Source organism: Sapajus apella, unplaced genomic scaffold (assembly GCF_009761245.1).
Source record: "Sapajus apella isolate SASKATOON/1434 unplaced genomic scaffold, GSC_monkey_1.0 scaffold119, whole genome shotgun sequence".
Lineage (NCBI taxonomy): Eukaryota > Metazoa > Chordata > Mammalia > Primates > Cebidae > Sapajus > Sapajus apella.
Genome location: NW_022437059.1, coordinates 4,175,260 through 4,191,724, shown reverse-complemented (window position 1 = coordinate 4,191,724; position 16,465 = coordinate 4,175,260). Strand labels below are relative to the sequence as shown.

General features: G+C 41.1%; 1 protein-coding gene across 4 annotated transcripts in view; it reads left to right on the top strand.

The window, feature by feature from the left end:
* Positions 1-16,465, top strand: part of CD84 (CD84 molecule) — a 42,587-nt gene that overhangs the window by 12,914 nt on the left and 13,208 nt on the right. For 2 of the 4 annotated variants that reach the window (XM_032260799.1, XM_032260798.1), the window contains exons 2-5: positions 675-1,016; positions 11,053-11,304; positions 11,701-11,820; positions 14,969-15,031. In XM_032260799.1, coding sequence (XP_032116690.1) covers positions 675-1,016; positions 11,053-11,304; positions 11,701-11,820; positions 14,969-15,027 — 773 coding nt within the window. In that variant the 3' untranslated portion in view covers positions 15,028-15,031. Of the gene's footprint in view, positions 1-674; positions 1,017-11,052; positions 11,305-11,700; positions 11,821-13,953; positions 14,082-14,968; positions 15,032-16,465 lie in introns of all 4 variants that reach the window. The other 2 variants (XM_032260797.1, XM_032260796.1) reach the window with 2 other exon arrangements.

Below are 16,465 nucleotides of genomic sequence, written 5' to 3'. Positions count from 1 at the left end.
CTTTGCTTACTTCAGAAGTTGTTCCAAGAGAGTCTAGAAAACACAAGTAAATTCTATCAATTAATTCCACAAATATTTATTAAGCACCTTCTATGTGTCAGGCACTCTTCTAGAGACTAGGAATATAGAGGTAAACAGAAAAAGATCCCCAAAAATTACCAACTTGGGGAATAGTTTCTCCAGAGCCTCCAAAGCACTCTGCCTATATCTTCCAGCAAAAGAGACACAACTGTTACTTGCTTTTTGCAGAGATCACAGGAAAATAAAAAGCAATGACCCAAGAGTCCGTCAGACATGATATTGCAGGTTCTTGTTCCAGCTCTTCCAGCACTTGGCAATATGATTTTGGGAAAGAAATGCACCTAATATCTTAGACTTCATGGAGGCTTATGGCCCTCACCTCTTAAATGCCTTCTAGTTTTCAGTCTATAAGTCTCGGTAAAAATATTTTTAATAACATAGATCTCTAATGAGAAACTTAGTTTTTGAATGAGAATGCTTTAGAAAATTTAGTTGTCGTAACATACTAAATACACCTAGAGTAGAATGCATCCTCAAGAAACTGGGTGAACTGCATTTGTGGCAACTCCTCAGGAAGCTCTGAGGCTAGAAATATTAGGAACCGTGAAAGGGGCAACAGTCAGATGACTACAGTTTACTTCTTGCGTTCTCAGGGCCAGAAGCAGCTGGAGAAGACTCAGAAATCTTCATGGTGTTTGGGATTCTGGGAGAATCAGTCACTTTCCCTGTAAATATCCAAGAACCACAGCAAGTTAAAATCATTGCTTGGACTTCTGAAACATCTGTTGCTTTTGTAAAACCAGGAGACTCAGAAACAGCACCCACAGTTACTGTGACCCACAGAAATTATTATGATCGGATACATGTCTTAGATCCAAGCTGCAACCTGATCATTAGCAATCTGAGGATGGAAGATGCAGGAAACTACAAAGCAGATATAAATACAGAGACTGCTCCCTACACCATCACCAAGCACTACAACCTGCAAGTCTATCGTAAGTCATGGGAAGATGGAGGGCTTGTGTTTTATTTATACTTTGCAAATTTACTATCTGAAGCACATCTACATTTCTGATAATTGAGTCTCCTAAATTTTTTTACATCTATTAATACTTATACATTAATATATCAATACTTATGAAAGGATGTAGTCTTACTTCAGTCCTGGCTTTGTCAGTTTTTAGCTATGTAGTCTTCCATCAGCAGTTGGTCCCCTGGGCCTTGATTTTCTTTTTTGCATAATGTTAGTGATCATACTACTCACTTCCCAGAGTTATCATGAGGATCAAGTGAGATAGCATATGCAAAGTGCTTTAAAAAAAACTTTTTATTTTGAGATAATGATAGATGCAAAGAAGGTACAAATAAATATACAGGGAGGTTCTGTGTACCCTTCACCCTGTGTTAACACCTTGCATAACTATAGCACAATATCAAAAACAGGAAATTGACATTAGCACAATCTATAGAGCTATTTTGGTTTCACCACTTATGCATGCATTCATTTATGTGTGAGCATGTGTGTAGCTCTGTATGATTTAATCACATGGGCAGTTTTGCGTAACTACTACCATAACCAAGATTAGCCATCACAAGATTCCCTCATGCTCTCCCTTTATAGCCACACCTCCATTGTTCCCTTCCTCAACCCCTGAAAAACACTACTTTGTTCATGTCTACAACTATGTTATTTCACAAATGTTATGTAGATGGAATGAGGATTTACCTTTTTGAGGTTGGGTATTTTTCATCTAGCGTAATGTCACTGAGATTCATCCAAACTCTTGTGTGTATTAATAGTTTATACCTTTTTATTGTGACATAGTATTCCATGGTATAGATGCACTAGTTTGTTTAACCATTCACCTCTTGAGGAACATTTCCAGTTTGGGGCTTTTACAAATAAAAATGCTGTGAATACATGTGTACACATTTCTGCATGAAATAAGCTTTTATTTCTCTGGGATAAATGCTCAAGAATATAATTGTATGATAAATCCATTTATAGTTTTAAAAGAAATGGGCAAACTATTTTCAATTTGCCATTCTCCCAGGAATGTATGAGTGATCCAGTTTCTTTACATCCTCACCAGCATTTGGTGTTACTACTTTTCATTTTGGCCATTCTGATGGGTGTGCAGTGGTAACTCAGTTTAGTTTTAATTTGAATTTCTCTAGTAGCTATGCAAAGTGCTTTTGAAAGGTAAAACATGAGAACTATTTGTTATCATCACTATAATTGCCACGGTTCACTGGGAGATATGTGTGCTTTGTTGTGCAAGCTATCCCAAGTGTGGTCTGTGGACTGGTAGCATCAGCATCAATTGGGAGCTTTTTGGAAATGCAGATGTTCAGGTCCTGCCCCTGACCTTTGTGAATGAATGAAGTCCAGGAATCTGTGTTTAGTATTCTTTCTGGATTATTCCCATCTGTGCCAAAGTTTGAGAAGCACAGATGTAGAGATATCCTGTTCAGTATGGTAGCCTCTAGCCACATGCAACTCTTGAGCATCTGAAATGTGATGAGTCCAAATTGTGATGTGCTGTAGGTGTAAAATTCATACCAGATCTTGAAATCTTAGCATCCAAAAAAGAATATAAAATATCTCAGTTGCTTTCTTTTTTTTCTTTAATTTTTACTTTAAGCTCAGGAATACATGTGCAGGATGTGAAGGTTACATTGGTAAACATGTGCCATGGTGGTTTGCTGCACGGATCACCCCATCACCTAGGTATTAAGACCAACATCCATTAGCTAACCTTCCTGACCCTCTCTCTCCCCCAGCCCCCTCTACAACAGGCCCCAGTGTGTGTTGTGCCCTTCCATGTGTCCATGTGTTTTCATCATTCACCTCCCACTTATAAATGAGAACATGCGGTATTTGGTTTTCTGTTCCTGCATTAGTTTGCTGAGGGTGATGGCTTCCAGCTCCATCCATGTCCCTGAAAAGGACATGATCTTGTCGCTTTTTATGGCTGAATAGTATTCCATGGTGTACATATACCACATTTTCTTTAGCCAGTCTATCATTGATGGGCATTTGGGTTGATTCCATGTCTTAGCTATTGAGAATAGTGCTGCAGTCAACATATATGTGCATGTATCTTTATAATACAATGATTTATATTCTTTTGAGTATATATCCAATAATGGGTTTGCTGTAACAAATGGTATTTCTGCCTCTAGGTTTCTAAGGAATGACCACACTGTCTTCCGTAATGATTGAACTAATTTACGCTCCCACCAACACTGTAAAAGCATTTCTTTTTCTCTGCAACCTTGCCAGCATCAGTTATTTCTTGACTTTATTAATAATTGCCATTCTAACTGGCCTGAGGTAGTATCTCATAGTGGTTTTGATTTACATTTCTCTAATCATCAGTGATGTTGAGCTTCTTTTCACTTGCTTGTTGGCTGCATGAATGTCTTCTTTTGAGAAGTGTCTGTTCATGTTTTTAGCCACTTTTTAATGGGGCTGTTTGTTTTTTTCTTTGTTTTTTCCTTAAATATTTATTTAAGTTCCTTGTGTACTCTAGATATTAGACCTTTGTCATATTGATAGATTGCAAACATTTTCTCCCATTCTGTAGGTTGTCTGTTCACTCTGATGATAGTTTCTTTTGCTGTGAAGAAGCTCTTTAGTTTAATCAGATCCCATTTGTCAACTGTTGCTTTTGTTGCAATTGCTTTTGACATTTTCATCATGAAATCTTTGCCCATGCCTATGTCTTGAATGGTATTGCCCAGATTTTCTTATAGGAGTTTTATAGTTTAGGGCTTCACATTTAAGTCTTTAATCCACTTTGAATTAAATTTTGTATAAGGTGTAAGGAAGTGGTCTAGTTTAAATTTTCTGCGTATGGCTAGCCAGTTCTCCCTGCACAGTTTACTAAATAGGGAATCCTTTTCCCACTGTTTTTGTCAGAGTTGTTAAAGGTCAGATAATTGCAGGTGTGTGGTCTTACTTTTGAATTCTTTATTCTGTTCCACTGGTCTATGTGTCTGTTTTTGTACCAGTACCCTGCTGTTTTTGTTACTGTAGTCTTGTAGCATAGTTTGAAGTTGGATAGTGTGATGCCGCCAGCTTTATTCTTTTTGCTTAGAACTGTCTTGGCTATTCAGGCTCTTTTTTCATTTCATATGAATTTTAAAGTGCTTTTTTCTAATTCTATGAAGAATGTCAATGGCAGTCTAATAGGAATAGCATTGAATTTATAAATTAGTTTGGGCAGTATGGCCATTTTCACAATATTGATTCTTCCTATCCATGAGCATGGAATGTTTTTTCACTTATTTGTGTCCTCTCTGATTTCTTTGAGCAGTTGTTTGTAGTTGCCCTTGAAGAGATCCTTTGCTTCCCTTGTTAGCTGTATTCCTAGGTATACCAATCTTTTTGTAGCAGTTGTGAATGGGAGTTCATTCGTGATTTGGCTCTCTGCTTATCTGTTATTGGTGTATAAGAATGCTAGTGATTTTTGCACATTGATTTTGTATCCTGAGGATTGCTGAAATTGCTTATCAGCTTCAGAAGATTTTGGCCTGAGACAATGGGGTGTTCTAAACACAGGATCATGTTTTCTGCAGACAGAGACATTTTGACTTCCTCTCTCCCTATTTGAATACCCTTTATTTCTTTCTCTTGCCTGATTGCTCTTGCCAGAACTTCCAATACTATGTTGAACAGGAGTGGTGAAAGAGGGCATTGTCTTGTGTTGGTTTTCACGGGACTGCTTCCTGCTTTGCCCATTCAGTATGATATTGGGTGTGGGTTTGTCATATAAGGCTCTTAATATTTTGAGGTATGTTCTTTCAATACCTATTTATTGAGAGTGTTTAACATGAAGGGATGTTGAATTTTATTGAAGGCCTTTTCTGCCTCTGTTGACATAATCTGTGGTTTTTGTCTTTAGCACTATTTATGTGATGAATCACACTTATTATGTTTGACATATGTTGAACCAACCTCGCATCCTGGGGATAAAGCCAACTTGATGGTGGTATATAAGCTTTTTGATGTACTGCTGGTTTCAGTTTGCCAGCATTTTCTTGAGGATTTTTGCATCAATGTTTATCAAGGATGTTGGCCTGAAGTTTCTCTTTTTTTTGTTGTTGTATCTCTACCAGGTTTTGGTATCAGAATGATGCTGGCCTCAGAATGAGTTAGAGAGGAGTCCCTCCTTTTCAATAGTTTCAGTAGAAATGATGCCAGCTCTTCTTTATACCTCTGGTAGAACTCAGCTGTGAATCTCTCTGGTCCTGGGTTTTTTTTTTTTTTTTTTTTTTTTTAGTTGGTAGGCTATTTATTACTGCCTCAATTTCAGAACTTATTATTGCTTTTTTCAAAAATTCAACTTCTTCCTGTTTCAGTCTTGGGAGGGTGTATATGTCCAGGAATTTATCCATTTCTTCTAGATTTTCTACTGTATGTGCATAGAGATATTTATAGTATTTTCTGATGGTTGTTTATATTTCTTTAGGGTCAGTGGTGATATGCCCTTTATCATTTTTATTGTGTTTATTTGATTCTTGTCTTTTTTCTCCTTTATTAGTCTAGCTAGCAGTCTATTTGTTTAATTTATTCAAAAAACAACTTCTGGATTTGTTGATTTTTGGAAGGATTTTTTGTGTCTCTATCTCCTTCAGTTCACCCCTGATCTTGGTTATTTCTTGTCTTCTGCTAGCTTTGGGGTTTGTTTGCTCTTGGTTCTATAGTGTTTTTAGTTGTGATGTTAGGTCGTTAACTTGAGATTTTCTAGCTTTTTGATGTGGGCATTTAGTGCTGTAAGTTTCCCTCTTAACACTCCTTTAGCTGCCTTGCAGAGATTCTGATACTTTGTCTCTTTGTTCTCATTAGTTTCAAAGAACTTGATTTCTCTCCTAATCTCATTGTTTACCCAAGAGTTATTCAGGACCAGGTTGCTCAATTTCCAAACAGGTTGCTCAATTTCCATACAGTTGTGTGGTTATGAGTGAATTTCTTAATTTTTAGCTCTAATTTGATTGTACTATGATCTGAGAAACTGTTTTCCTGAATAATTTCAGGTCTTTTGCATTTGTTGAAGAGTGTTTTGCTTCCAATTATGTATTCAACTTTAGGGTAAGTGCATGTGGTGTTGAAAAGAATATATATTCTGTTGAATTTGGGTGGAGAGTTCTGTAGATGTCTATCAGGTCCACTTGATCCAGAGTTGAGTTTAGGTTCTGAATATCTTGGTCAATTTTCTGTCTCAGTGGTCTAATATGGTCAGTAGAGTGTTTAGCTCTCCCACCACTATTGTGTAGGAGTCTAAGTCTTTTTGTATATCTCTAAGAACTCGCTTTATGGATTTGGGTGTTTCTATATTGCGTGCATATATATTTAGGATAGTTAGCTCTTTTTGTTGAATTAAATGAACCCTTTATCATTTTATAATACCCTCCTTTGTCTTTTTTTAAATCTTTGTCAGAAATTAGGATTGCAGCCCCTGCTTTTTTCTGTTTTCCATTTGCTTGGTGAATTTTTTCCTCTTCCTTTATTTCGAGCCTATGTGTGTCTTTGCATGTGAGATGGATCTCTTGACAACAGCGTACTGATGGATCTCAGCATACCAGTTTGCCATTCTGTGTTTTTTAATTGGGGGCATTTAGCCCATTTTCACTTAAGTTTAGTATTGTTATGTGTGAATTTGATCCTGTCATCATGATACTAGCTGGTTATTTTGCAGACTTGTTTATGTCGTTGCTCACGGTGTCACTGGTTCGCATACTTCAGTGCATTTTTGTAGTGGCTGCTACCTATTTTCCCTTTCCATATTTAGTGCTTCCTTCAGAAATTCTTGCAAGGCAGGCCTGCTGGTAGCAAATTCCTTCAGCATTTGCTTGTCTGAAAAGGATTTTATTTCTTCTTCACTTAGGAAGCTTAGTTTGGCCAGATATGAAATTCTGGGTTGAAAATTTTTTCTTTAATAATGTTGAATATTGGCCTCCAATCACTTCTGGCCTATAGAGTTTTTACTGAGATGTCCACTTTTAGCCTGATGTGCTTCCCTTTGTAAGTGACATGGCCTTTCTCTCTCATTGCCCTTAACATTTTTTCTTTCATTTCAACTTTGGAGAATCTAATGATTATGTGTCCTAGGGTTGATCTTCTCACGGAGTATCTCACTTGCATTCTCTTCATTTTCTGATTCTGAATGTTGACGTGTCTTGCTAGGCTGGGGAAGTTCTCCTGGATAATATCTTGAAGTATGTGTTCCCACTTGGCTCCATTCTCCCCATCTCTTTCAGGTACCCCAATTGGTTGTAGGTTTGGTCTCTTTACCTAAAGCAGCTGACGACCATCTCTAGCCCAACTCTTAGCTATACTCTGGTGTATGAGAGTGTATTCATTCATCCATCACTGAATCAGGGTCTGCAGGACAGACCTCCGTAGATGGTGTTCAATGTCTCAGGTGGTGACCCTGACATGATACTCATCACAGCTGGTGCCCAAACGGGCACCAGCTGTGGCACTGATCACATCAGTTCTCTTCACACTGGGGCACCAGCTGGCATTGGTCACATCAGTGGGTCCCTGTTCAGGCGCCAGCTTTGACAAGTATCATGTCGGGGTCACCACATGAGATGTTGATCACCACCTGTGGAGGTCTGTCCTGCAGACCCTGACTCAGTGACAGATGAATAAATGCACTCTCACACACCAGACTACAGTGTAAAAGTTGGTCATCAGCTGATCTCAGAGGGTGATTGCAGCTAACCAATCCCCACTCCCTGTTTCTCCTCACATTTATTCAGTATAAATTTAACAACAGAGGTTTTAAGTCAACATGTTTGTGGGTAATTAACATGGTTAAAAGAGTGGTTTTATGAATATAAAAGGTCTTGGTTCTGGGGCCCAGAATAAACACATTAATGGGTAATTCCCCTTTGACTGCCCCCTGAGAGGACCATCCAGCACAAAGTTTACATGAGTAAACAAATTAGAGTAGGGACAAAGGAATGTGGGGTAAACAGACTTACCTGGGGAAGCTTCTATTATCCTAATCTTTACCCTATGACTTAATGCTCTAAGGTAAGAACTGGTTGCCTTCAGCCAGTCTCATTAAAACCTTTTGGCCTTCCAGAAGGTTTGAGACTATAATCTATAACTTCCCTAATATTTCCCTTAATATTTTGCCAGTCACCTGAGTGGATCCCAACAATATAACTCCATATTTCTTGAAGGTTTTGTTCATTCCTTTTCATTCTTTTTTCTCTCTTCTTATCTGCCTGTCTTATTACAGAAAGATAGTCTTCAGGCTCTATGATTCTTTCCTCCACTTGGTCTATTCTGCTATTGATATTTGTGATCAATATCTTGTGTGGTGGGTTTCAGCTCCATCAGATTGGTTATGTTCCTCTCTTAACTGGCCATTCTGCCTATCAGCTCCTGTATTGTCTTATTATAATTCTTAGCTTCTTTGTATTGCGTTAGAACATGCTCCTTTAACTCAACAAAGTTTGTTATTACCCAGCTTCTGAAGCCTAATTCTGTCAGTTCAGCCATCTCAACTTCAGCCCAATTCTGTGCTTTTGCTGGAGAAGTATTATAGCCATTTAGAGAAGAAGAGGTACCCTGGCTTTTTGAGTTTTCAGCATTTTTGCATTACCTCTTTATTATCTTTGTGTGCTTATCTACTTTTGATCTTTGAGGTCACTGACTTTCAAATGGGGTTTTTGTGAGGTCTTTTTTGTTGATGCTGTTGTCTTCTGTTTGTTTTTCTTTCAGTAGTCAGGCCACATTTCTGTGGGGCTGTTGCAGTTTGCTGAGGGTCCACTCCAGACCCTAATTGCCTCAGTTTTTCCTGTACCTGGAGGTATCACCAGTGAAGCCTGCAAAACAGCAAAGATGGCAGCTTGCTCCTTTTTCTAGAAGCTCTGTCTCAGGGGTGTACTGGCATGTTGCCAGCCCAAATACACCTGTAGGAGGTGGCTAGGGACCCCTGTTGGGAGGTCTTACCCAGTCAGGAAGAATGGGATCAGGGATCTACTTAAAGAAGAAGTCTGGCTGCTTTTTGGTTGAGCAGGTGTGCTGCATTGGAGGGTCCCCTCCTTCTCCAGACTCTCTGGACTCTCCAAAGCTGGCAAGCTGGAAGAGCTGAGTTGACTGAATGGAAGAGATGGCGGCCACCTCTCCCCACAACTCTGTCTTAGGAAGAGTTCGAAGCTCTATCTGTATAACCTTGGTTGGAGTCGCTGAAGTCCCTGCAGGGAGGTCCTACCCAGTGAGAAGTGATGGATGGGGGTCCCACTTAAAGAAGCAGTCTGGCCATGATCTGGCAAAGCAGCTGTGCCATGTTGTAGGGGACTCTTCCACCTCTGGATCATTTGAACTCTCCAAAGCTGGCAGGCTGGAATGGCTAAAGCCAGTGACTGGCAGAGATGGCAGCCACCCCTCCCTCCAATAATTTTCATATTAGGGAAATGAAATTTTTGTTATATTGGGTTAAATACAAATGCATAATGTAAATTAATATTACCTGCTTGTTTCTACTTTTGAAATGTGATTATTAGAAAATTTAAAATTAAATGAGTGACTCACATTAAATTTCTGTTGGACAACACTAGTTTCTAGCATAGAGAACATCTTGGCTATTTCTCAAAGATTTCACTGTTCATGTGCCTCATAGCAGAAAAACACAGAAATATGGCTAATCCATGTTGTAACAGATGCAATGCAGGTATACAGGTCACCAACTAAATTGCAAGTTCCATAAAGGCAGGGACTATTGCTTATCACTGTATTCCCAGCACCTACATCATCAGGTACTTAGTGGATGCTCCAGAAATATTTGTTGAAAAAGAATGAATGAATAGTACTATTCCCAGGTTTCTCAGTGCTGAGCAATTGTGAATGTTCAATTAATGTAAGACGATTGAATCAGATTTTATTCAGATGGACAGCATAGTGGAAAGAACATTAATGTTGGAATTAAACATACTTTGCCAATTGTATGACCATGGGCAATTTGTTTTAATGGACTTTTAAAGAAGTTATAGCTTTCCACCATGGATAGTTTGAAAAAAAATTAAGAAAATATACATACACCAAAAAACAGAAAGAAAAACATGTTTAAAGATAATTTCATGCAGCTGTATGCTGGTAAGTGTTCAATTAGTTCTTGATTGGGTGTGTGTATTCATATATAGATACAATTTATATTTAGTATAAATTTTATTGACTTGAAAAATGTGTAGCACACAGTTTCATTAATGATAATAAAATATATAATAGTCTTTATTTTAAATTCCATAAAGAATTTATTTTGCTGAGAGGGCACTAGAAGATAAATTCCAATTATTCTCACAGAATGCTTTCACTGATTTTGCTAAGCACTTATATCCCTAAGCAGCCTATAGTTGTAATTAATGTGTGAGTATAGTTCCAATACAAACATTGGTTGATATTTTCATTTAAGTTAAATAATAAGAAAAAAGTTATTCAACAAAGATGTACATATTGGAGTTTCATTCATTTATCAATGACATGAGCAGCTTCTTTGCTGAATTCAATAATGGTTTCCAAATACCAAAAGAATACTTCCTATTTTTTTGTGCTATTCACAATGTAACGGCTACAGATATTACACACTTTTAAGTTTAATCTGCATTCCTCCATTGCTATTTTACGTCTACAGCAACAATCATCAAAACAGCAAATCAAGACCTAGTTTACAGCAATTGCCAATTTCTATGGGGTAAATAGTCCTACCATGGCTGATTTGAAGACATGCAGAGTTGGAAAGACATGCCCACAGGTTCCCCATTGACAAAGGACAGATACAATAGATATAACTTCAAGAGCATTGACAGATAGAAAAAGTCAAAAAAGGATTAGAAAATGATCAGTTTTGAGTATTTACTACCTTTATTTTTAACATAATTTATTTAAGTTTTTATAATTTAATTTTTAATGATAGCTTGCAAAATTTCTGAGAATTTAACAATTGGCTCCCACAAAGTAGTACAAGCCAGCTCCAGCTCACCACTGGCTCATGTGTCTGCCCCTCCTAGGTCGGCTTGGGAAACCAAAAATTACACAGAGTTTAATGACATCTGTGAACAGCACCTGTAATGTCACACTGACATGCTCTGTGGAGAAAGAAGAAAAGAATGTGACATACAGATGGAGTCCCCTGGGAAAAGAGGGTAATGTCCTTCAAATCTTCCAGACTCCTAAGGACCAAGAGCTGACTTACACGTGTACAGCCCAGAACCCTGTCAGCAACAATTCTGACTCCATCTCTGCCCAGCAGCTCTGTGCAGGTAACCAGCTCTGTTCTTCTCTCCTGGTGAGTCCCAGCGATCCCTCTGAGGAGCTGCAAGGTCTGAATGTGGGCCACATTCTCTAGAGAAATGTGCTTCCTTTATGTTTGGTCTAGTCCTGGGGGCATGACCTCTCAAGTAGCCCACTGGGAAAGGGGCCAAAGCCTTCTGAGAGATGCTAGACATGTCTGGGTGTTCCGTGGCAACCCCTGCTCAACTCTCTGATCCAGTTTCTCATCCTGGCTTTGAATAGCAGAAAGTTTAGTTTCCCCGGGAGCTTTGGCACCCCTTTGGAGAGCACCCAGTTTTCATAATTCCCCTCATTGTGGACAAACCTGTCCAGCCTCTTGAGCCTCATTCCAGCGAATCAAGACTCATTGCATCTTCTATTTTCAGATATCCCAATGAGCTTCCGTACTCACCACACCGGTTTGCTGAGCGTGTTGGCTATATTCTTTCTGCTTGTTCTCATTCTATCTTCAGTGTTTTTGTTCCGTTTGTACAAGAGGAGACAAGGTAGGATTTTCCCAAAAGGTAAAATGTGGAAACTCACCTTCTTTCTTCCCAGGATTGAAGCCATTTATCCAAGGTGCTGCAGAGAGGTCCGTTGTTCCAAGCAATCAGTCTTCCTCCAATCCCCACCCCACCACCTCCCAGAATGAAGGCTCTGAGGATGGTGTGACATTACCCTGAATGGTCTTCAGAATCCATTCCTGTGAACACCAGTATCTGGTGCGCCCAGAACATGGGTTCTAGTTTAGTACCTACATGAACAAGCTGTGCTTCCTTGGACGAGTATGTTCACCTCTCCAGCTCAGTGTCCTCACATGTGAAATGTTTGGGCTAGAGGATCTCCAGGGTCACTTCCAATTTCATTGTATTTGATGATGACCACTGGAGAGTCACTGAGAAACATGTTCTAATTCTGTATTCCATGGTTGTCACTAGATCCCTCTGAATCCCTCTGATCATTCTGTAGTTGTGCCATTCCCCATTCAGAAAATCTAATCTTAGAACCCCAAGGAATCATTACACCCTCCTATTCACCCACATCCCATGTCCGCCCAAGACACATTTCACTCCCAGTCAGTCTCGGGGTGGAAGTCTCCGTTTGGACGATTTATCAGCTACCAGTTATTTTAGCATTGTAAGCTTCCATTTACTCAGTTGTAAAATATTCACAGTAATAAGGTGTGCTGCATATACTTATTAAGTGAATGAAATGGAATTAGAAATATAAAATACTTTGCCCAATTCCCAGTACATAGTAAGTGCTTGGCAAATGTTAGTTAGTCAGTATACTGATAACTGATGGGCCTGAGGCATGATACGGAGGAGGCGTTCTCGGGGGAAGGGGATTTGTGACATCTGTCATACTCAAATGGCCTCACCATGGGGAGAATTCACAGCCTGCTTGAGCCGCAGGTGATCTGCAAGGTCCTGCAAAGAGATATCGGTCTTCAATCCCTCACTGCCTTTTGGGAAGAGAAAAGGGCTATTCTCTGCATCTATAAATGAGATAAGAGAGAGCATTCAGTTTGTCTCATACTCACCAAATATGAGGCAGGGACTGGGACAGGACTAAACTCTGAATGTTGGAGCTCTGTAATACTGCTCAGCTCAGACCTGCTATTTGCAGATATGTTGGTGCCCTGGATTATGAAGGCCCAAAATTCTGGTCGTCTTTTTTCACCTTGACCCTTAAATGTTCTGTGTTAGTACCAAAGCAAAGGAGTACACTGACGTGAATGTCTCTTCTAGTCCATACATTCTTAAAAGGAAAGACTTACCTACTGTCTTTTCTTCTTTGGGGCCTCACACAGAGCCTGGCACATAGAAGGGGCTTAATAAATGTTTATTAACTGTGTGGATTGGCCAGGCACCATGGCTCATGCCTGTAATCCCAGCACTTTGGGAGATCAAGGCAGGTGGATGGGCTGAGCTCAAGAGTTCGAGACCAACCTGGGCAACACGGTGAAACCCTGTATCTACCAAAAATACAAAAATTTGTTGGGTGTGGTGGCACATACTTGTAGCCCCAGCTATTCAGGAGGCTGAGGTGGGAGGATCACTTGAGTCTGGAAGGCAGATGTTGCAGTGAGCCATGAGTGTGCCACTGCACTCCAACGTGGGTAACAGAGTGAGAGACCCTGTCTCAAAAACAAAGACAAATTGCGAATCAATCAAACAAGCAATAAATGCTCGTGGAACATCCACTGCGTGCTTAACATTGAGATGGTTACAGCAAGGTCTGCACCAAAAGAATGCAAAACTGTGTATACCTAGAGAGAGTCAATCAAGTTAAAAAACTAAGACTGTGACATGGAAAGTCAACTAGCCATGCAAGACAGACAGTCAGTGGTAAATGTTAGAGAAATGAAGGGAGATCCTGGGTGGGAGAGCTTCCTTTGACTGCCCATACAGGGAGGGGTAGGGAAATTCTCTTTGGCCTAATCTGGCCTCTAGAGTAGAAGAGAATTCCCACTGAGCTGTGCTTGAGGCGTCAGCCAGGTGCCTCCTGAAACATTCTGAGGATCCAAGCATCCATCTCAAATGATGGGAGCCATTTAACCCCTGGCGGCTTCCTTTTTTCATTTTAAAAAGAGAACATTGGAATAGATCATCTCTAAAAAAACCCACCATTCACAGACTGTGGATCTATATGTATTTGTGAGACAGATGCTGCCTCAAAGAAAACCACATACACATATGTCACGGCTTCAAAGGACACCCAGCCAGCAGAGTCCAGAATTTATGATGAAATCCTCCAGTCCAAGGTGAGCTGATGCTATTCATGGACACCCCTGTGCCACCATCTCCACGACGGGAGATGCTTGTTGTTGTCTAGAAAGTAGCCACGGCCAAGAGTCTGGAGGGTCCAACCAGGAATGCCATGTCAGGGAAGTGATGCCATGGATCTTTCTATGAGGACAGGAACGTGACCCATTGTCACCCCATGACAGCCTCCATGGGCTGAGGCCCTGAGCTCCCCACAGTGGGCCTGGCTCCTGGTTAGATGAGCCATGATTAGGAGTAAGGCGCCCCCTAGAGGGGCCACACAATAGAGGAGCTCCTGGTGTGAGGCGAGGGCTGCCATGTGGCTACCAACGAGGTGAGCAGGTTGCTAAGGGAGCTCCAGGCTGCAGAACTGACAGAGAAGTTCCCTCGAATGCCCCTCCTGGTCTAGCAGCAGCGGCTTGCTTTCCTCAGACTCCTCTCCCTCCCCTGCACCCTGGATCACCTTCTCTTGTGTCCCCACCAGCCTGCTTCCTTGAAGTCTGCAAGGAATCAAGGGGGAAACTGAGGTCTGCCTGGTCAGTCTAGCGCTGTGTTTGGACTCATAGGGCCGCTGGATCCATAGAGCCCATGGAAAAATAAAATCCTGACTGAGCAGGATTCAGACTGAACCGTGGGTCCCCCTCTTGGCCTCTGAGGTTTTTCATCACCGAGATCCTGCCCAGCTGCTACCCATTTGCCCCCACCTCATCCCTTCCTGATCCTAATCCTCTCCAGAGTTGAATGGAACCAGAACTGAGGCCAAGGTGGAAGCCACCTAGTAAATGTGAGACCAGGAAAGGACAGTGGGTAGAGGCAGAATTAGGAAGGGGGACTTGGAAGATTGGGCCTGGGCTCCCTCGCCGAGGGGAAGATGCGTGTTTTACAGGTGCTCCCCTCCAAGGAAGAGCTGGTGAACACAGTTTATTCCGAAGTGCAGTTATCTGATAAGGTAACCCCTTTCTGGCTTTTTAATCCCTGTTTTCCCATCTCTTCCAGCCATTCTGGTGTACTCAGTCCATCCTACCAGGGGCCAGCTGGTTCCCTTGAGACTCCTTGTAGTTCTCAGGACTTACTCCCTAGGGTTTTGGTCTATGCGTACTTCCACCCATGCACAGAGCCCCACTCCCCAGGCCAATGGCCACCCACAAGTTGTCCTACTTGGGATGCTGATCGCAATGTTCAAATGCAGAAGTCCCTAGGCCTCTGAACTATGGCATGGGAACTCTAGCCCAGGAACTCCAGCCCGTATAATACCTGGGGCCACTGCCAGCTCATGAGGTGAAAATGAGAAAACAGGTGCTTCCCTCTGAGCAGACACAGACCTATTCCAGATGCCCAGATGGGCACAACGGAGCAGAAGCTGAATTTCAGTTCATTTGTTCCCTCAGCTGCCCTTTCACCACACACAGCCTGCACAACCATTTGTAGTGTCAAGTGCCTTGTGCCATATGTTCTTCTCTGCCACATGCATAGCGCTGTGACAGGACTTTAACTTTGGGGCATCTAAGGAGGGATTGTCATATCTGAAGGCCCTCACTGCTGCTACAGTCAGGTTAGCTTTAGGGTTGCTTAAAGAATCAAATGTTTTCTAAGTATTCCTGTTTAATAGCTGAGTTACTAAGCAGGAAGCTAAAATGAGTAAGAATTAAGAGCAGATCCTATAAGGCAGTAGGAAGGACATCTATGAACTCTACAAGCAGGGCAGTGTACTTCCATTTAAGGAGGACTTGAAGCACAGAGCAGTTTGCTTGTAGAGATAAGCCAAATGGAGTGGACAACCAGAGAGGGACCTTTACTTCCTCAGTGATCGGGGAGGAAAGGAGGAAAGAAAAAGAAGGGGAGGAATGAGGAAAGAAGAGAAGGACAGGGAAGAAGTGAGGGTCAGGGCGCCCAGCATATTTGCAACTGTGATCCCAAGAAGAGTTAGAGGAAGAAGAGTAACCTAACTTTCTAGAAAGTGCAAAGAGGAAACAAAATTTGAGGGATTAATCAGGGAGTCCTGGATTGTGACATCTCAAGATAAATCCTTATAGACGAGTTAGATGACAGTTATTCGGTTAGTATTTAATGTAAAACCTAAGACTCCTGAAGCCAATAGGAAGGCTGTTTGTAGCCCTCTAAATGCTAGAGCACAGGGGATGCTAGCCGTGGGTCCCCACTATGTATAGGTGAAAGTAGAGTTATGGGGATACAAAAAACAAAACAAACAGACAAAAAAACAGCAACAACAACAACAGAAAACAAACTAGGGCCCAACTAGGAACAAGCAATGCAGGCAGCTTGAACCTGAGTGTTGCCTCAAGCCTATAGTCAAAATCCATGCCAACTACATGCCCCCCTCCCCCCACTCCATGCCACCATTCCCACCCACTCCTCTTTTCTG